The 21950-nt window shown below is 50.0% G+C and overlaps 3 protein-coding genes across 4 annotated transcripts in view; 1 reads left to right on the forward strand and 2 right to left on the reverse strand.

Moving 5' to 3' along the window:
* Positions 1-14633, reverse strand: LOC122392971 (beta-1,3-galactosyltransferase 5-like). 2 transcript variants are annotated; one of them, XM_043388375.1, is made up of 2 exons: positions 14490-14633; positions 1-2195 (listed from the first exon to the last, which is right to left on the reverse strand). In XM_043388375.1, exons 1-2 carry the CDS (start codon positions 14596-14598, stop codon positions 1114-1116), a joined length of 1191 nt encoding a protein of 396 aa, XP_043244310.1. In that variant the 5' UTR covers positions 14599-14633; the 3' UTR covers positions 1-1113. The 2 variants fall into 2 exon arrangements, with proteins under 2 accessions (XP_043244310.1, XP_043244309.1); XM_043388374.1 differs by lacking the exon at positions 14490-14633 and adding an exon at positions 13524-13813.
* Positions 13814-21950, forward strand: part of LOC122392969 (vasodilator-stimulated phosphoprotein-like) — a 25159-nt gene continuing 17022 nt past the window's right edge. Inside the window, exon 1 of the mRNA XM_043388373.1 lies at positions 13814-13909. The gene's annotated coding sequence lies outside the window, so the exon portion shown is untranslated. The remainder of the gene's footprint in view (positions 13910-21950) is intronic.
* Positions 17830-21950, reverse strand: part of LOC122392972 (solute carrier family 25 member 36-A-like) — a 13687-nt gene continuing 9566 nt past the window's right edge. Inside the window, exons 7-8 of the mRNA XM_043388376.1 lie at positions 18670-18856; positions 17830-18383 (exon numbers count right to left, since the gene is read on the reverse strand). Of these exons, the coding sequence (XP_043244311.1) occupies positions 18299-18383; positions 18670-18856 (272 nt within the window). The 3' untranslated portion in view covers positions 17830-18298. The remainder of the gene's footprint in view (positions 18384-18669; positions 18857-21950) is intronic.

Below are 21950 nucleotides of genomic sequence, written 5' to 3' on the forward strand. Positions count from 1 at the left end.
TTTAATTTGTGATACTCCAGCATCAACTTTATTTCACCACACACTGAACAAAGCATTGACTACATAGACACCCTTGTAGTTTGATTGTTAGCGGTGCTTGGGCCAGATGATTGCGATTTTCCACTCCATACCACCAAGGACTTTGTGCTGCATCACAGTTAACCTTAAATTGAAAGTCACGAACCCTCGTAGAACTATTGGATAGCGTTTGTTTCGGTCAGTATCAGGAGCCAGGTTGTGCGTGTGTGTGTGTAATGTGTATGTCGCAAGCACCCGTCCAACATATATAGCCCACTACAATGGCAGCGTACTTGTTGGGGTCGTAGGCAAGGCAACCATCGTCGGCTAAAAGCGTATGGTCGCGACCGTGTCGGAAAGACAAGCCACGGCGGTCAGCACATAAACACCGCACCCCTCACGCACACACATACACACGCACACACACACACACACACACACAGACCGAGAGTGGGGGCCGTCTCTGTCAGTCCGTCCGTCGGTCCGGGTGCACCGCGGCCCTCGGGCGGCACCACCGGAGGGCGAAACAGCGCCGGGATGACGTGTGTGTGCCCCCTGACCCCGCCCCGCGCGCGCCTCACCACCGTGACGCACGGCAAGGCACTGCCGGTCCCGCACCCGGTCCTGGTCAATACAGTCAAGGCACCTGGCGATTGTGGTCGCCACCGGGCGTCCAGCGCCGGCGCGCTATCACAGTACGGTGTCGCGGCGGCGACATTTGCTTAGACGGCGCCGGCAGAGGCGAGCACTTCCTGTGTCTGCGGCTGCGACAGTATCGCGCGGCCATCCGGTGGCGGCCCGGCCGGGCTGCCGCCGCGGCCCGGATCGATTTGAGTGACCGGCCGGCTCAATACGGGCGTCGGCCGCGCGGATGGGGCAGCGGCCTGGCCGGCGCCGACGGGCCATCGATCGGCCGCCGCCCACCGACGTCGTGGAGACGATGATCGCGGCCGGCCGAGGTCAGTCGGCCGGCACGCGGGCCCAGACGGTCCCCGGGGAACGGTGCACACAAACAGGCGCACACAGCGCCGCGCCAGGTCCGGCGGACGCGCACGCACCATCACAGACACCTGACTAAGCGTCCCCTCTGCGGCATCAGCCCCCCGTCGGAACGTACTGAGGGCAACGTGTCCTGCCGTCCTGAATACGCTTCCATATATCAAACTGTTCTTCGAATTTCACCATATGCACACTCACTGATGTAGCGAATTTACACGTATCCGCCTTAATTCTGTCGTTGATAAACTCTTTGGCGTGCACCCGTTTGATGTGCAGCTTGTCGGCGACCACGCCAGTGACGAGGACGTCCTCCAGCGTCAGGAACTTGGCGTCCAGCGTGGCCTGGTACAGCGGCTTCACCAGATCGCCAGTCATCACGTAGGCCGGCCCGGTCACGAAGTCGGGCAAGTACTTTCCCGCGAACGACTCTGGGCTGAGGTAGTACTTGGACTTGACGCTGCGGTTCGGCTTCCACCGGCGGGCCAGCCGGCCGAACAACTTATTGGTGTCCTTGCTGTGGACATCGACAAACTTCAGCAGGTTGTCCGTGTTGATAAACATGTCGTCATCCGTTTTCAGGATCATGCGCGCCTCGGGACAGAACGTGTCCAGCCACTCCAGCATCACGGCCGACTTGAGCGTCAGGTTGTTGTAGGCGTCGACAAAGTTGCCCTGGACGATGTCGCCGTAGGTCTGCTGCTCCTCGTCGACGGCACTCTGGTGCGGCTCGGCGGCGCGGCCCAGGAAGAAGAGCAGCGTCACGTCGCGCCGCTGCGCCACGGAGCCGCCCCAGGTCAGCCGGATGGCCTTGCGCTGCCGCTGGTGGCCCGGTGCGGTGGTGATCAGAATCACCAGCCGCAGGTCGCGGCCGCGCTCCGGACACCGGCCGCCGTTGGCGATCCGGAATCCGGGCTCGAGCCGGCTGCGGATCGAGTCTTTCACGGGCGCCGCCGTGCCGGCCGCCGCGGCCGGAGTGCTCTGCGACGGCGGCTTCTGGCGGCTGGTGGGTGAGGACGGCCCCGCCGCCGCCGCCGCCGGTGCCGCTGACGCCGCGGCACCAGTCGCTGGTGGCTTGGCTTGAGCTGGCGCTGAACTGTCTGCGACAGGCGCAGCCGCGCTGCCCGCCGAAGCCTGGTTAGCCTGAGTCGCGTTGCTGGGCTGCTGTAGCAATAGACGTCCTGAAACAAATGTAACTCTGTCACAAAACGGCACCAGATTCACACAGTTAATGATCGCGATTCTCAAAGTTCTTCGCATGGCGCAAGTCGGAACCTTCGTCAGTTTATTAGAAGAACACGCGATTACAGCAGAACACTGTGGCACATTATTGCTTCATTGGATGCGAACTGCTTATCAGGGATCAAAGGATTTGTTCAGGGACGATACGATACGGATACGATTGAGACTGCAGTCGGGACAGATAGGTATCGGGCCGTGGTTCTGACTGTGACCCGCTCTCCGTCCGCTCTTGGTAGTCTTGACATGAGAAATAAACGGACATTAAAAACTAAAAGGTCATACGCATGGCGGGCTAGAAGTTGCCAATCGCAGGTCCATTTGCATGATGAAAAACGCATATAGCTGGCAGCATTTGAATGTTATGTCTGACATTCAAGTTTCGGACACAAACTCGTCAAATAAGATCGTCCTGCGCATAAAAATTTAGTGAAAATAATTACTTGTGCCGTCTTGGAATTAGCAACATTTGACCGAAGTCAGGGAAATGATAGGTAGGCGTAATGACGCGTGTTGCTGACTGCTGTTTGCGGTAACGTCACCGTATGTACGATTTCCACAATATCGCCGAGCGCTGGATATCCGCTTCACTCGGGTAACTTGCCGTCCCCCTCTTTGTCTTGCCTCGGCCCCCTCCCCTCGTCCCTCGACACGCCTGTGTGGAATTTCATGCATTGCACTGCGCCGCTGGCTGTTGGAATTGTGACTGTGTGTTGCCGATAACGTGTGCAGCCAGTCGTAAAACGAACAACTGGCCGATATGATCTCAGCTGCAGTGGAAGACCGGACGTGTGAGCTGACTCGGGGATGTGAGTGCGGATGTGCCGACCTACGGCCGACACCAAACCATACCATGGCTATACGCCCGACGCCCGTACACAACGCCTCGGCGGCGCCGAAAAAGCAAAAGGCCACACATCTTATCGATATAAAATTGTTCCATTCCGTCACTCAACAATTGACGTCGTTTGAATGTCGACGGACAGCTGTCACTTGCCGCGCAGTGGGAGTCGACAGCGCCTAGTTGCGGCTCGCACATGTCAATCAAACGCCGCGCTGGTGGAATAGGGAAGCGAGCGCGCTGATGTACCCAGGGCCACAGAGGGGTCACTGGGCGGTCACCGCGGGCACCGTCCGCAGTAAAACGCGCTCTCGAGCTTCGAGCACGGCTGACGGCAGTGTAGCCAGGATAAGCCAGTAGCCACTGTAGTCATTGTGTTCAGTGTCTCGCTAAATAACATATGTCACCATTAACCAAAAATGTAGCTAATTCATCACCGATCCATGTTTACTTCAAGATACTATCACTGAATCTGGACTAGAGATGCCCTAAATTTGCAATTTCATTACCCGCCCCGCCCCGCAGCTACCCCTTGCCCAACCACAACTACCCGCAAGCTGATTTTGGCTGAGCCGAACCCGCAAAAAACCCGCAATCTTAAAAACATACTTTTGCAAGAAAAAAATACAGCTGAGTCAATGCTAGAGCTATATAAACCTTACTTGCTTCATTGCTGTGCAGAAAAAGACAGCCAAACAAATAGTAAGGACTTGAAATTGCTATGCTAAGTCCTCAGGAAGTGCACACTGGATAGTGGAAAATGAATAATGCATCAATACATTTGAAATTCCTTTCTGAAGAGTTCAGTAAAATCTTTCTCTCACCTTACCCTTCAGCATTGGCTGAGGATCAAAATTTCACTCTGGCTCCCTCTCAATGTTAGGCCTCTGGAAAATGATATTGTTATCAAAATGAATGTTGATATAAAAAGATATGCGATTTCCAGTTAAAAATAAATAGTGACACAGTGAATAATGAGTATCCAGTCGATCTACACATAAAACAAATCATGCAAAATCCCAGCAAAAACCAACTATAATAACATACATGGCCTTGCAACTAACCACCAATGAACCGGGTGAGACTAAATGCTTACTTCGAAATCTAAGCTGCGTTGCGGCATTGGCGGTTATGTGCGGCGTGTATGCCGCATGATTAGTAAGCGGCGACCACTAAATTAAAAATTCAATAGCTTCGACCTGTTTTCAATGGATAACACTGCATGCCAAAAATGTCCATCGCTCTCGTCATAGGATATTTAGATTTAAATAACTAACTTATCTACATCATTGTTTTGAACCAAATTAATACTCAGCCGCGAACGTATAAGGTATAACCCCTTGCCGTTTCGCTCCTGATCAAGCTAGAGCTTCGCGGAAAAAACGAGCGTGTTGCCCGTGACGAGAGAAAGCCGATGATACCCAATTTTAACCCTCGCCCGTAAACGGCGATCTGCCACCTTCGCCCATGCAGGGGGGGGGGGGGTTGGTGCGACCCCCCCCCCCTTGGCGTTTGAAAACGGAGCGTCGTAGAGCTTAGCGGAAAAGACCAACGGATTGCTCTCGCCGAGATCTCGCGATTGGTGGTATATTTTTTGGTCCTAGGTCAACATTTGACCTACTTTTGACCGGTCAAAGGTCAAATTTTCGGAAAAATAGACTTTTTTCAACTTTCCGCGGCGATTGCGGCAAAACGGTGGGAGATATCGACTTGAAACCTTCACTATCGTGTTCCTTGATCAATTCTCTATCGTTTGGTATGTATTTCGTTTCCCTAGCTCTAAAAATGGCGCGTTGGGAACGCCGGAACTCGGCAAGGTCACAGTCGGCGGCGGAAATTCGAAAAATCAAAATTTAAATTTTTGAAATCTGATTGTATTTTTGGATTTGGAAGGTCCATTTGCTCCCTATAGAAGCTAATATTGCTGCATATTCCCATTGAGGTGACAAGAATTAGCAAAATAGTGGTTCGGGCGCTTTTCAAAAATAGTACCGAACGCTGTTCCTCTTGTGACGTCATAGCTCCGTGACCTGACCTGACCCGGTCAAGTTTCTTATACCATATGATAGCCAATACTTGCCCCAACATGCATGGGAAGTTTCATCACGATCCATCAACCGATGTCCGTACCACCGGCAGGAAACCTCGGGCGTTGGCACTCAGTTTGTGAAAATCCGGCCGGAGGCTGTTCCCTTTGTGACGTCATAACTCCGTGACCTGACATGACCCGGTCAAATTTTTTTTATCAAAAGATGCGCAAGGCTTGCCCCATAAGGTACCCAAAATTTGGCGGCGCTGCGCGCCGCCGTTTTTGCACTATTTCCGAAAAACCTCAGGGGGGGGGGTTGCACCAACCCCCCCCCCCTACATGGGCGAGGGTTAAGGTCCTAGGTTATCGGTTGACCTTCCAGGTCAGGTCAATGACCCAAAAGGCGGGAAAATTGGGACCTGTTAGAACGTCGTAGTGTGGCTGCTATGGGGTTTTTCGGGGTGCTGATCACGAATATCATGCTAGTTTTGATCACAGATGATGTCTTCATTCATTTAGGCCAGGTCGGGTTAGGTCAGGTCAGGTCAACCAGTAGAGGTCCTGCCAGGTATTTGTAGTAGGTGTCAACCGCCTCTGACAGCCTCGTAACATGTTACGAAGGCACCAAAACTACTTTGTAAACGTTCATGTGGTTGCTTAATTCGAATTCAGCTCGAAAAAAACTGACCTAGAAACATGTCAAACTCGAAAAAGTGAACCGAGGTCACCAAAGGTCAATGACCTGACCTGACCTTCAGGTGACCTTGACACCCACCCTAATGCATGGGGGCAACATCATATCACATGTTTGAACGCTTGAAACCACGAAAAGACTGCAAACGCGCTGCTAATGCGAGCCGACATACGCTGAATCGCGGTTCCGGCCAAACATGGTCTCGAAAAGTAGGTCACAGGTCAAAGGTCATTTGGGTCAGGGTCATGAAATTTTCAGGATGGGTGTTAAATTGATCAATGCGAGGGTACTGAAAGTTTCGTCGCGATCAGCCGCTTTTTAAGCGAGTTATTCGCGAAAAACCTTAGGGGGGTTGCATCAACCCCCCCCCCTGTGCGGGCGAGGTCATGTTTTGATAGCAAGACTGAAACAGACTTTTTTGGGTAGCCAGGAAATCGCATGCCAGAGCCTATTCAAATTCTTTTATCGGCCTTTATATGCACCAGTCGCATACAGGTACGGGATTTAGCATACGATTTCCAGACAATCGAACGACTGTTTGGAGACAACAAAGGAAGGAATGAGTGAGTTAAGTTGAAAGTATTAATTTGGTTCAAAATGATGATGTAGATAACCTAGTTATTTAAAGCTGAATATCTTATGACGAGAGCGGTTGGCATTTTTGGTATGCAGTGTTATTCATTGAGAACCGGTCGGAGCGTTTGAGTCTTTAATTTAGTGGTCGCCTCTTACTAATAATGCGGCATACACGCCGCACATAACCGCCAATGCCGCAACGTAGCTTAGATTTCGAAGTAAGCATTTAGTCCCACCCCAATGAACCACGCATTTCTGGAAACATGCGTCAGAAGCGTCACCAACAGCTGATGGAATGTTACAGCGACTAAATTATTGCGGCCGTAGTTAGTCGAACTTGTTGCGAAAACACTGTTGTATAATGCATATTCATGTGCCATTCTGATTAAATTATTTTACACAACAGCTAAAGTTTTACAATTCAGAGGTTAATCACCGGTTTAGAAATAAAGAGACAGTAAATGCTAAATTAAATGTAATGATTTTATAGATGGTCTTGGTAATGCTCTCCGGCCGGTCATCTGTCGGCATACAAATGATAAGGACGTAAAAAGACAAAAGAAATAAATGCGACCAGCTACGTGGTTTTGTAACATGTATAACTGCTATTTTGAGGCATTCAAAAACCAAGACAGAAAAACTGATTGAAAATTATTGCGTCATCAATGACAGCTTTCCTTCGCCTCAGAGACCAAAATTGACTCAGTCAAATGCCAATCCTTGTCAGAATGTCGGAAGTGCGCCAGTATTGTATTGCGTTATGTTTGGGCCGGCCAGTCTATATTTTGATTTTTTGTAAGGGTAATTGGTGTGTTATTTTCGTAATATAGGGTGGAACAGAACATAGAGTAGGATAGGTAATCAATGAATTTGCATCAAATTTTGTTTAGCTGATAGCTCTTTTTATGCCGACCAGACGCAAATAAAGTAACATGTGGCATTTGCTCTGATTTTCAACATCTCATTTAAGTCTGGGTTCTTCCATAATGTATATCTAGTGCACACTGCACAGTGCACATAGACTTCAGTTCAGCTTCCTATAAGTTTGCTTTCAGGGTCTTTTATGTTTTATGGAATGCTTTCATCAGCATTTATTTATGCTTAGTAGTTTATTGCTTGTACCCTGGTTTGGTCATTGCCAGACTGTGGATGCTATTGCTGGTTGTTTTCAGTTTTGCATTTGAAATGTGCTTCCTTGATATATTTTTATATTTGGTTCTGTTTTAAAAGTTGTTTTGATGAATATTGTATCGTTAACCTGAGCAAATGCACTTGGCATTGTGTTTTGCATCTAAAAAAATAAAAAAATTATAGGTTCTTAAGTCTGACCGCCAAATACCCGCCACACGACAAGTTTTGCTTCTCGAACCCGCCAGAAACCCTGCGGGTTTTGAAAACCCGCAGAAAGCGGGTTCGCGGGTTCAAAAAGGGCATCTCTAATCTGGACACTTTTTTACTGATGGGAAACATCCATAGCCTCAGGGAACAGTAATATCTAAATACCTGAAGTGGATCAAACCACAAGTCTCAAGAGTACCTACGAGCGGGTGTCGTATGAAAGACTTCGTCTGACCGAATACATACATAGGTACTTTGGTATAGGCTGTTCCGGCAACCCTGATAACTGTACAAAGACCCCAACGCATCCCACCCGTTCACTACTATCAGTGCGGTATCGGGATGTCTCGTCGAGCCGTGAACAAATGTAATAGAGGGCATTGTGCTAAGTAATATCTTGGTAGCCCACTCTCTTGATTAGATACTGTTGTCGGTTGTGCAAGAGCAGAGCCCCTGCAGATAATGAGCGGAAGGGCCCGGCCGTACCGATAGCGGCGGCCGGCGGCCGATGCTGCCGTGGATGGGTCGAGACTGAGGCCGGGCGATGGAACCGACTCGTGACACGTGCCGTGGCGGCTGACGGACGGGACGCCCGCGAATGTGACCCGTCTCGCTCACCGTATACACTATACGTGGAAAATGGCAGATATAGGCAGGATTTTGGAGAACGTTTGGAATTTAGATAGTTCGCAGCCATTACCTTGCAACCGCGACTACCTATGCAACGTTCGATGCGAAGCCAGCTTTTGCTCGATCGGTGTTTGGTTCTCAGTGTTGCGGTACGTATCGATTTAGCGCATCCAGCAATTCAGTTAGTTATTAATGCCACGACAGATACAGATGATGCAATCATGAATACCGTGACCCGTTTATATAGGCACATGTGGCATCCATCATTCATGTAATTAATTGATTGAAATCCTACGCCGATAGACTTCATGCTCTGTAATTTTCCATAGTATGGTGAACGCGAGCAATGGTTCAATTTCGGTAAAGGAACATCTTAATTTATCGTAATCTTCTCGCAATATTAACACATTTATTTGAACCATAGGTACAAGTACAAGGTTCGGCAGCCTCCAGACCGCGGATGGTAGGTGTAGGCCAAACTTGGAAACAACCGGTTGCTAAAGTTGATTCTGTCCAAGAGCACGAATGTAGTTCATTAAATGATGTGCATTATGCATCACAAATCAGCTCAGCTGTCCCAACTAGGCAATCTATTAAGAAAGATAGGTATCAAAGTTGGCAACTGTAGCGTTTTGTTGCGGGCCATTGTAAATTGAACTAATTGCTTATGACATGTAGTCCATCCGGCTCGTCCAACGTTTCCTGCAGGTTTCATACGTCCCGGGCCGTATATAACCTGTATAACCTGCGTAAAACCGGATACGTAACCTGTACCCTTGTAAGTAAGCCGCCACTATTCTGATCATGTCTAGGACTGTCTACCCAAGAGGACAATCACGCGAATACCAAAAGTCTGTTCTTGTAGATGATTGGCAAACTCTGAGGGGATATTCCGATGCCGGATCTGGATGGACTTTGTTTCGTGAACTGTCCTTGAAAAAGTGAACAGAGCTCGACTTGAAGTTAACTGGGGCTTCTCATGGTCGACCTCATTTACTCCTTGAACACCAATTAGCGTGCTGCAGTGATACCGCTTATCTGTATCGCTGCTTGGTACCGACAATACCTCCGGTACCGACGGTGTGTGTCGCGGGTATCGTGAACCCACAACGGAAACGGTGCCCATGAGATCACCAGAGCAACTCCCGTACCAAAGGTGTACTCGTATAGGTAGTATACACAGATTGCCCAGACCTCATACCAGCATCGGACACACCGGAATGGCAAAAAGTCACCAACACCCGGCCTCGGGTAACACGGGACCACCGTGACCAAACACCATAATGGACCCAGACTCCATTGCTGCAGGCCAACTGCATGTCCTGAAAACATGCAGCGACACCGGTCCAGTGTCCACCAAACGTTTGACCGTCCGGCAGATGTTTGCAATTTCATTTTTTTTTTGTGAATTAGGAAATGTGTTGGACTTAAATCTATTTTACAGGAATTCAGGTAATGTAGCTCGTGCCTCGTGAAATTCATTATTGAAATGGTACCTAACTGAGAGGGGGCAGTATGGCAAAAACTAGGAACAACAACTATTTAAAAAGGTTAATTAAAAAAAAAAACTAGTTGAGAGAGGGAGAAGGAGGACCAGAGACCATGGTTTCTCCACTCTTCAGAGCGTGTCTTTTGGAGCACTTCTTAACTTCACTTTGCTCTATTACATTGGAAAGAATTCAGTGAGCTAAAAACCAACTATAACAACAACACCAACTATAGACTCATGGACATACGGTAGACTCAAGCCTCTACCCGCGGCAGGCGCCGCAGGCGGGGCGATGCAAAAGGGCTGACACCGCAGCTTGTCTGCCCACTCCGTTCGACAGAGGGACACACACACCCAGTCTGCGGCCCGCCACGTCAGCACCGCGCGCGACAAAGCTGATAACGCCAGGGCGCGACATTTCACAAGTGACGTGCACTTTGAAATGAGAGTATTCAACGAAACGCACCCGGCACGAGTGATGGGGGTCGATCGTCCGCTGTTGCCAACCACAAATGCCGTTATGTAATGAACACTGAATAGCCACATCAGTCCAATAGCTATTTTTTCATAAGTAATCTTTAATTAATTCGGTTTCGTATTCATTCTGTGAAATAACTCCATTTTTATCGATAACGAGGGATCGCCGTCGGCATCTGGTACGCTGAGTTTCCTACCTAGGTACTTGTATGTAGGTACTGCAGAAAGTCTCTAGTCATAACTATGGAGAAGAGGGATGGAGGAACGCAAGATCTACAGGTGACGGCTAAAACGTTTAATCAGCCATGCGCTTTTGAGGAGCGTGTCTCCGGCCTCGAGAGTGCTGCATCGTTCCAATCCTAGTCAAGCAGTAGAATACGTATGCGTGCAGTATATGAGCCACATGACATACCCACTGACGATAATGGTGGCAAACGCCTGTCAGTCGTAGACGGGAAAAATGCAAAAAAAGTGCATGTACTCGGTTACATGCGTGGCATTTCAATAGTGTACGGTAGAACGTGTGAAATACGCTGCTCACAGCTGGTTTTAGTGAATACCGGACATCGATAATGATTTACACGTGTACCGACGGTAGCACACAATCACGATTCACGGCGACAGCTGCGGACTGGGATAGGTAAGATTTTTTTTTATATAAATTTAGTCCGAACCTTTTGATGGGAAGGATTCACAAGGACAGAGCCACCGCTAAGCGAAGCTTGTTGCGGTGACCCTGCCCTCTACCCTCCGATCGCGCAATTCCAGTTCTATGGCAGAAATTAGAGTCCAAAGTTTAACGTGCGCACATAGCCGCGCACGGCCGGTCCCCTCACTGACTTCACCTGGCTACGGCCTGCCACCAACCGTAACCATACCTGTCAGGAGGCCCATAAATGTCAAGCGCCCGTCGCGCTTCGAACCCGGACTGTTGTAACCGGGAACGCGTGCTCTCACCACGCGGAGTCCAACGCTCTACCAACTGAGCTACGGGACCGGCATTTCCTAAGATCTAAGATTTCCTAAGATCTAAAAGATATCAGATAGGCATCCTCTTATAAATCAGACGAATGTTGTAAATAAATCAGCGTTTAGTGCGTGTGTAAGTACACATCCAAAATTTCTTCCATAGACGCGAACCTGAGATTAGCAAGGAACAACATGATATCAACAGATAACATAGGACAGAAAACGAGCTGAAACACACACAAAAAAAAACACCACCAATTCCAAGGCTCTAAAACATAACAAATTCAACTTAAATCAACAACAATATAAAACAGGATGCCAAAACCGATCACTGCGCAGCTGGGCTGAAAGGGAACAAACACCGGACACCATCAGGTGAAGCCCGGTGACGGCGGCCGGCCGGTGTACATACGGTGACCGGTGACCGGAGGCGGATCCGGTATCGTCACCGCCCCGGCTCCGGTGTCCCCCCCCCCCCCCCCCCACCAACACAGTCCCGCCGGGCGCTGCGCCGCCCCGCCCGGCACTTATCGAACAAACACCCACTCCCCTCCACCCGCGCTATATGTACACCGGTTCGCTGCTGGGGTTACGCAGGGCAGTGGCGGGGCGAGAGGTCTCTTTTTCACACACAAATCGGCGACCTAATATTCAGCACTCTGTCAATGTCCATCTGGGACCAGACCGCTTCATCACAAAATTTTGTCATCTCTATCGCTCGTTGGCTCCAGCACCTGGCTTATTTGATTCAAGGCCATGTTCCGTTTGCATAGGGCATAATGATCGGGACTCTACGCAATATCAATAACCCTCAATAACAGTTTCTGCCCAGTGCCCTTCCTTAGTTCGAGCAACTATCCACAGAGTGCCTTTTTGCCCCATTCGTTCATTCACATTCGATGGCATGGCCATATACGTTCCGGTTCATAGGTAGGCTACGCGCGATAATAATGTAAACGAATGCGTACCGCATCCATACAGTAGCATACAGCCGCTGAATGCTGCTGCTGTAAAGCGCCTCCAAAGTGTCGTAACGATGCATGAAGATTGACAAGATTGAGCACGTTCACAAACCACGGCCATGCGACACAACGTTTGATACCTAGTTTCTTCGCTGGCAGTTCTTAGTCAGGCTTGAAGGAACGGCTACGTACGAAATTGTACACTTATCACTTAGGTATATGTACCTTTAGAGAAATACGCACCGGAGCATCCAATAACTTAATCTAGCCTCCAATCAAATGAGATTAAAGAACTGAAAACGTGAAATACGAGTAAATAAAAATAAAAGCCGCGTAGGTGTGCATATTGATATGAAAGCCTTGCATGCCGGCCAATCAGTTACATAGCTTGAGCACTTGGTCGGTTTCGTTCAACATTGCGGAAGCGAGTTGGTATGAGCACCTGCATCGGCAAGCTAGGAAAAGTAGGTACCTGCACATATCCCTTAGGTAGAGCCCATTGAGTGTTCGTTTGTCACTCGAGTTCAAAAATGTTTTACACTTCCTCCTCCAATTACGCACAAAAAAATGAAACAAGCAATGTTATCACTTTGTAATTGAATGCATAACGGATCGGTGATCATTACGACTGTTTGGGAAATGCATACATATCTGCTTTGTAAATAGAACGACTGTGCGAGTGCTCCCATGTTCTTCCCCGTTGCGAGCTGGCTCGCAAAAATAGGCTTAGCCTAGGCAACATACCACTCACGAGACATAATGAAAGTGAACATCGCAGCTCTGAGCTCGCCAACTTTGGCGCTGCATTGTCTATCAATAAATAAGTCTTCGCAAACATTCTTCTGTCCCGCCTCCGGGAATTATAGGTCGTTGACGTTTAAACTAATTTACATGCTTCGCAATTCGCTGACTCATACTCACACCATTGCTGCTTTAGACACGAATGTCAATTGCATATATTCGAAATGGTCATCTTTTGTGTGTAGCGTATCCCTTTTTCTCGCTCAGGCATCAACGCTGGCGTCGCAGCCACTTATTCGCCTTCTGCGTCATATTCATCGATTTGTGGCCTCATCGCAGCCTGCGTTTATCCAATCTGTTTGACTCATCCCCATGAAAACAAAACTATCCAAAAAAGTTTTCTTTAGGCGGACCAAAATATAAGAGCGTGATCCGTGACATGTCCCAGGGACCGAATAATAGAAAGGATGGTTGGGGGTGGTGGACGCCGGACCGCCGTTCCCTGACCCGGCCGGCTGCCTCACCGTGCAGTAGCGAGCCGCGCCGATCCATCAGCAGCGAGTTGTAGAACACGACGTAGCCGAACACGCCGCACACAAACACGACCAGCAGACGGCGGATGGCGGCCGAGCGCAGCTCCATGGCCGCCGCCGCCGGTCCGGTGCGCGCGCGCTGCCGGTGTCGACGCCGGCGCCGGCCCCCGTCGACTGAGTGCCGCCGGCACAGGGGGCGCGGCGCGACCGGCGCGGCGCAGCGCACCGATTGGGGAACGGCAGCGGCGCACGGAAGGACGAGGAACAGCGAGGAGGAACGGGTTACCTGGAAGGAGAGGATTCCGGGACGTCGGAGGGAGCGAGGACTGAAAGCGCTGGGACGTCGCCCGTCGCGAGTGATTCGGCTTCGTTTAGAGGTGAGTCATAGTTACCTACAAGCTACACCGAAGATGAATCAGCCAACACTCCACACACAAGCACGCCGCAGACCCGTTGGTTTATAAACTTCTTGGTCGCCGAACTCCACCCATGAGCTGATCTAAGGGACCGGAGGCTGAGACTGCCTCAGTACAAGGCCCGCCTCAGTATTGGTTCATCAGCGGTCGATCCAGCACTTTCAATTTCTGCCATAACATTAACGATGGTCTATATTGTCGTTAGGTCTGTGCATTAAGTGCATCTACATCTACATAATTGGTATGTAGATACGTACCTACCGAAAAATGCCTAGTCTCAATCCAAGGCCCTATACCTACAGTTGTAGCCGTCTGTCGATCCCAGCGAAGCCAGAAATCCAATACAGGCACGCACGTGACTCGCGTCCCAACCTTATCTGTAACCTTGATCTGTAAGAATCTTGACCGGCACGAAGCCTTTGAAGCAGCTTGTAATATCCAAAGTTGCAAAATATGAACCTTCCGATGGTACGCACAACTCGTAGGATTATGAATTTAAATTTTGAATCACGATGAGAAACGCTCAGCTTCAGTTACTCACCTGACTGTTGCTTGTCTCGCCGACGCAGCAGAAGCGGAATTCTTGTGAAATACCCAACAATCAAGGTCGTAATAGTAATACATAGTTCTTTGACCACCATTCCACGCATTCCACGAATAAATAAATATGAAGATCACTGTTGACAAACTGTTGACTGCGGTCAATGAACCCTGTAATATTGCATTGCAAAGTGCGTCAGTTCAACAACCCCGCAGCCACAATTGTATATTCACAGCATGATCGTTGCCATGGTAACGTAGATAAAAATTGCTGCCAAATTTGGCGGGTTTTGTCTTGTCGACTCATCCGCATTTCAATCTGACGCAGCAAAAATTTTTGGCTATTGATCATTGATCAATCAACGGTGAATACAATATCATGGCACTAAACAGGCGTCGAAACCATGCTGAAGAGCCGCTCAATGTTCGATTTAGCATTCGTAATGTGATTTACAGCTTCCAAAGCTGATGGGGGTGGAGGCGATTCAGCCTGGCGTCTGCCGAAGTTCTCACCGAGGTGCGTGATTGATGACGAACTAAGCTCACGGGATAGATCAACTGTGGCTCAGCCACTGGGATCTGACACCGTTTAGTAACCTCACATGAGACCACACAGCGCCAGCTGTTTGCGTCTGTCACAGTCACGAGGGACCGCACTGAACAAAAAGGCGTACCGCAGCACGTTACCATGAATGTAGGAAAGGCTGGCTTAGGAGCTCTTCCATATCTACCTGGCACAGGCTGAACGCAAATAAAATCACTAAGGTTACATGGCACAAAAGACTCACTTTTAATGAATAACAGTGAGCGAAAGGGGACCACGGGCTGTTTTATCTGTTTGATGAACGTCAGGGCCTCCTCTAAGGATTTTTCACTGGGTGGGCAAAATTTTCGCTACTCCCCTGCCCAAGGGCGAATCCAGCCACTGTTTTGGGGTTCAACCAATTTCAAAACCTGTTACCGGGGGGGGGGGGCGGGGGTGAGGCGAAATAAGCAGTGCCGTTATTGGAAATAAGATGATAGTTTGCAAAGTTAACGTTTGTCGTATGTTTTATGGTTAGCGATGCTCGAGCGATTCGTTCCAGAGTTACATGTACATACAGCCCTCCGCAAACTGCGTGGTAGGTATTCTTATTCGGTATTCTTGCTATTTTGACAATGTACCAGTTTTTGTGACCTTGTGACCCGGCCTCGGGTCACTGGAACCTAAAACTCCAAGGCCAAGTGACAAACAGATGCTCCAAGTCGTGTCTTAAATTTGGTAGCGCTACGTGCTATAGAACTCACGCTATCAACGAAAAACTCTGGCATTCGGTTGCCGCTAAACTAGTCCAATTTTCCCCTGACCTTGTACGGGGTTTGTGACCTGGTGACCTGACCTGAAAAGACTAGAGACCTGCAATTTTCAGGACAAGTGCCAAAAGGTTGCCCCAGAGGGTATGCCAAATTTGAGCGCCGCCGTTTTTACGTTATTTGTGAAAAACCTTAGGGGGGTGCATCAGCCCCCCTCACCGGGCGAGGGCTAACTAACATAATACATTGTAGTAAAGGCTACCCGAACCGGTAATGATTCTTGCTTATTTGTTTAGCTCAGCCGTATTTAGAAATTTAGCTGGCTTTGTCCATGAATAACAATATCGGCAGGGGCGTAGCTAAGGGGGAGGGGGCAATGGCCCCCTCCCTTGAGCGCAAAACGCGCCATGGGGGAGCCACTCAGGCCCCGGGATATTTTTTTTCAAACACTGGATAAAACGTCTTTTACTCGGAAGAAAATTGATATCGAAGTTTCATTTCTGTGGCCCTCTGATGACCCAATGGGCCCCTGCACTCATCCGATGACCCCCGGTTTCCTGGGGCCCCTGGTCGCCTAGAGGGCCCCGGTCGCTTGGGGGCTAGTCGCCTGGGGGCCCCTGGTCGCCTGGGGGCCTGGTCGCCTGGCCCCTGCCCCCTGGTCGCCTGGAAGAACGCTTGTCACCTGCAGTGGCATAGCCAAGGAGGGGGCCAAAGGGACCATGCCCCCCCTGGAAGCCAGGGGTCCTTATTCTATAGGGGCCCCTGGCTGACACAGTGGGCCCTTGGCGACGCAAAGGCCCCTGCGGCAGATCCTTTGACACAGCTGAGTAGTTATACTTTGGCCAAGAGAGCCCCGATTTTAGAGCCTTGGGGCCCTATTGAAACCAGTGGGCCAGTTGTATGGGATGGGTCCAACTTTGGTCCAACGGTGTGTAAACAGAATCAATGCGTTCCGACTGTTGGTCTGACCCTATATCGGTTTGAGGGAGCCTGGATCGGATCCACTGTCGATCTGAGGGGCCCCTATCAGTTTGAGGAAGCCCTCAAATGCCCTGAACGGGTCCTTAGTTTGCCTGAGAGAGCCCTCCGTCGGCATGACTGGGCATCTGCAAGTGCAAGGAGGGCTTTTGTCGGTCTTAGTAGCCCTTATGCGGCTTATATGACCCTCAGATGGCTTACGAGGCTCTCATGCGCCGTAGGGGCCTGTGACGGTCTGAAGAACCATCATCCGACCTACGGGCCCTCAGACCGCCCTCAAAACCGACTGGCGACTCTATGAAGCTATTCGTGGGCCTATCTAACAGGGCCCATGGACTGCTTACCCCCTCAGTTCTAATATTTTTTGTTAATAAATATTTTTCTATTTATTTGGGCCCCCTCCAAAAAATATTGGATGCAACCGGATGGCTTTTTGGATTTTGAGGGGGTTATTTTGGGCCCCTGTGCGTTTGGCCCCCTCCTTGAGGAAATCCTGGCTACGCCCCTGAATATCGGGCAACCAGAAAACTTTTTTTTTGCCTTCAAACAGCATCCAGTTTGCTTAAGACCAGCAAGGTAGGTAGTAGGTACCGGACGTCCGGCCGGATCCGGATTTTTGCATTTGCTTCTGGGTGGGCAAATCGACGCCACTGGGTGGGCAATTGTGGTGACTGGGTGGGCATTTGCCCACCCAGTGGGTATGTTAGAGGAGGCCCTGATGAACGTCGTATAAACATTAGGCAGCCAGCTATCACTTATCATGCCTCTTCACTCAGTTGCAGCCGAGTTGTATCGGTCCATTGGACGGGTTTGGCAGTGTAGCCCTGCGCCTCTGAATAAGTGCCGAGCGTTCTGTTATCAGTCATTAGGTCGGCACTCAACATATAGTGCCTAGCGGCTCACCCGGTGCCGCAATATTCTGAAGCATGCATGAGACACGGCTGATAATAGTGACAACCCATACGTAATTCCAGTTTAACGGAGCTTTGCTATTATCATACGGGACCGTCAAGAAATACGTGTATCGTCCCCCAAGCTGATAAAGCACCAAAGATCTCACACAAATCTAGCATTATATTCCAATATGTATTTAATCTTCTGTTACAAAAGACTCCAAAAACACGCAAAGAGCATCCGTCACCAGGCACCCGTCCACAAACGCACGCCTCCCGCAGCCGACCGAGCCAGCAGGGCGCTTTACATAATTCCCCGCCCCCGGCAGACGGTCACCCGCCAGCAACTCATCACGACGTAACCCCACAGCTCATTGCACGTGCACAGCTACAGACGACCGGCGGCCCGGCACCGTCCGGCGTCCGGCCGGGCCGCCCCGGTCGCAGATCCACCTCTATCACAGGACAGTGACCACTTGGGCCAGACTAGCCAGTCGCGCTCGACGGTGGCGCCGCCAGGCGGTCGTCAGACGCAGTTAAAACGACAGACCCGCCGCTAGGCAGCGATCTGTGCACGGGAACGCTCGCAGCGCCGCGTGGCGGCCAGCGGCTCAAGCTCGAGTTGCGCGCAGTGCCGGCTGCGGCGCTACGCGTAGCTCACGCGCGAGCCGGTCTGCACGTCAGTCGGCTCGTCGTCCTCGTAGAGACTGTCCTGCTCGTCAGAGCGGTCCCTGCGACCGACACAGAAGGAGGGGTCAGTCCGAGCTGGCACCCGGTAGCACGACACATAAACGAGAGGGCGACACTACGGATTATCAGATCGAAACATGCTGTTGGTTAGTTCAGAGCCCGGTCTCATTCCCCCATTATCGCCGCCCCTCTCTCCTTCTCACCTCCATCTAACCTTTCTTACCCTTTTGCTCCTATATAAACACGTCTCTTTCACGTACATATACACTCTCTCCCACACCTTCAATTTCCGTCGTCGCCCGTCCACCAACTATCTCCCCCTCTCACCTGAGCACGTAGACCACAGTCTCGTACGTGGACATCATGATGGCCGTGTTGGGGATCTGTCTGACCAGCTGCGTGCCCAGGCCGCGGTACAGGCCCCGGTAGCCCTCCTCGGCCCACACCACACGCAGCGTCTGGAAGAAGCGGCGGTACTTGGTGCCCTCCTCGCGCAGACGAGTGCGCGCCACCTCTGCAAACAGCCAGAGAGAAACGAATCAATTCAGAGCGGGGGTAATTTCACGGGCCATGGGCACCTCTATGGGGACGATTCGGGTCAGTTCAAACTTCAAAGGCTGGAGCTGGGAAGGGGTCAGGTAAAAAATGAGCGTGAGACACCAACTCGGCTACGTCGTCTAAATAGAACTTCGTCCGCCAGGAACCATACAGTTTTTGTTATGGACAACAGGTCGAGTCCAAACTACATTTGGTCCACACACAACTCACACACGCATGACACAGCGGCAAAACCCGACGGATGATGCAACAGAGGTCATCACCAACGAGAAGAAACAACGCGACTTAAAAATGCACACGAGAAATGCACGCACAATGGGTTGCCAAGTAAAACAACGTTCACTAGTTGTCTAAGATATGGTCCCTGAGGCCGTGCGGCCCTGACAGAAGCGAAAACTGACGCCGCCTCGGGCTCCATTTTGGCAGTGACCTCCAAGGAGTCGACCGGGCCGCCACAGACGGCGGGCCGTTATACATCACCCCTTCATCCCCCCCCCCCCCTGCGGAGGGGGAGGGACAGCTGGCCACAGCGCGCGGCAAATGCGCCAAGAACGTGTCAGGTGCGCCACCGTCGACGCACGAATATCGACAGTGGCGAAAACAAGGATTGCAGCCGGTGTTTTGGACTACACACCCTCGCGCTAATTACAAGGTCGGTCTTTATGGAGCCGGCACCTAAGCGAGTAATCTCCTTCGTGCTTCTGATAGATCCTCCATGCTCATTAGTCTATAAGGTATTAGAGTTATACCATTGCTCATGCTCAATTATTCAACGCTACGTTTCGAATCTGGCATCTGGTGGGGACGGCGCCCGACGGCCGGCCGGGGCTGGCACCTCGCCCGGAGAACGACGGCCCGGTCCGGGCCGAGCTGCGCTGACCAGTCGACCCTCTCTGGGTGCCGGGAATGGGGACTGACACGGCCAGTGGGGAGGTCACTGACCGAAACCGTCCGTAAATGACGTTATGTTGTCAACAAATCTGTCTCAATACTATGTCGACGATGATGCCAAAAGTTGTGAATGCTTGTGTGATGGCAGCCGTTCAATTTTATTTTTAACCATATGCCGTCGATTCTAACGCAGGGCAATAGCAGATTAGCACAGACCAGCAAACGAAACGCGAACTGAAATGTCACTTCCACTTGAGATGCAGCCACGTTTGTCTGTAAAATCCATGGGACGGGGTACTGATATTCAGCTGTAACCGACCCACCCAGAGTGATCGGTTCCACCAACTGTCGACGACAGTGTGTTAACCCGCGCGGGGCTGGGGGGGGGGGGGTAAATTTTACCCCCCCTCGCGAATTTTTGCGATATCTCAAAAACGGCGGCGCGCAGCGCCGCCAAACTTTCAGTACCTTTTCTTACATCAATTTGACACGTTCCCTGAAAATTTGAGCGAAATCCGTCGGAAAATTTTTGAGAAATTGACGTTTTAGTGACGTCATGTTCGCCATTTTCGCCTCAAAAACGGCAAAAGTTCAAACGCCGCTAACATCTTCATTTTTAAAGGAATCAAGACGTAACAAAAAAGGTTATACGTAATTTTACTTTGTCTATCAAATGGCTGTCTCGGTTTTTTGAAAATTTTGGATTTTGGCCTAAATTTTTTCAAAAAACTGACTTTTTTGGGAAAATCATTATAAAATCCAAAATTTTGAGTCTATCGAAAAAAAACGGAATATATGTCAGAGAAGTGGTCTATGTGCACCTACATACCAAATTTTGGAAGAATCGGTTCAAAAATGTGGGAGTTATTTAAAATTTTATGACGTCACGACACACAATTTTTTTGAAAAATGACTTTTTTGGAAGTTCTAGACCTCGTACGGAAACAAAAATAGCACCATTCGATTCGCCGTGAAAAACTGCATCAGATAGACACCTTTTTAGGCCTTAACAACCAACTTCAAAATTTGACCTCACTTGACCTGACCTTGACCTGACCTCGACCTGAAATTCATCCAGAGGTGGTCCATATCACTTATTGAGTGTGCCTATTGAATTCTATGAGTAAAATGACCCATAAAACATGTGTCGCACATGCCCTTTTCTATATTTTGTTTTTTGGTGACCTGACCTGACCTGACCTTGACCTTGACCTCTGAATGATATTGTATGCAACGAATATTGTCTTGGTAGCCTAAGAACACGTTTTGGGCGATCAGTCTCAGTCCATGACTCCATTATTCGGCAACTACGGTGCAAGGCCGATACTGTAGAAACTTGCAATTTGTACCCTTGACCTGACCTTGACCTTGACCTCAAACTTTAAATTAAGTACATGTTTTTAGTAGTTCGTGATGAGAGCTTTCGATTGGCGTTTGAATTTTCCAAATCGGACCATTAGTTCGGGAGATAACAGGGGGGTAAAATTTACCCCCCCCCCAGCCCCGCGCGTTCGGCTGGAGACCCCAGCCCCGCGCGGGTTAAAGTTCGTGACGGTCAGTAATGGATAAGACATTCAACCGTTCACAGTCAGGCAAAGTTCTCAGCGCCACTCCATACCAAGGGTTTCGACTACAGAAAACAGGAAGCAGAAGTTGCCAACGGGCAACGGTACCCGCATTGCAAGATACTGTGGTGGATATGATAGCCAGACTGTGAAAGCAAGATGTAGCTAAAACTGGGAGCAGAGTTTGATATCCCCTCACTCCATCCAATAACATAACGAGAGACGACCCAGCCAACACATTCGTCGTTTGTAAACATACCAGAATGGAGACTTTCCATCGTCTGCGGTCGAAAAAGCCGGTGAAATTCCGTTTGTTTGTGGAGCGTCGGTCAAGGCTACCGCACTCAGTGACTTTGAACAGCAGCTGTGCGGTCGGTGTAATAGTACAGAGAGAGCGGGCACAGCTAGACACGACTCATGGTGTGTACAAAACCGCCAAACACGAGTAAATAAACACCTCGAGAGAGCGTCGTTTTCTGGGCAAACCAGCCCCTCAACGGGAATGAATCACAGAGAAACACCAGACTCATGGGCCACAGTCAGTTGTAAACCTACAGGCTACAACCACATACAAGCCCATAATGTAAAGGAGCG

Source organism: Amphibalanus amphitrite, unplaced genomic scaffold, assembly GCF_019059575.1.
Source record: "Amphibalanus amphitrite isolate SeventyFive unplaced genomic scaffold, NRLGWU_Aamphi_draft 000509F_arrow, whole genome shotgun sequence".
Lineage (NCBI taxonomy): Eukaryota > Metazoa > Arthropoda > Thecostraca > Balanomorpha > Balanidae > Amphibalanus > Amphibalanus amphitrite.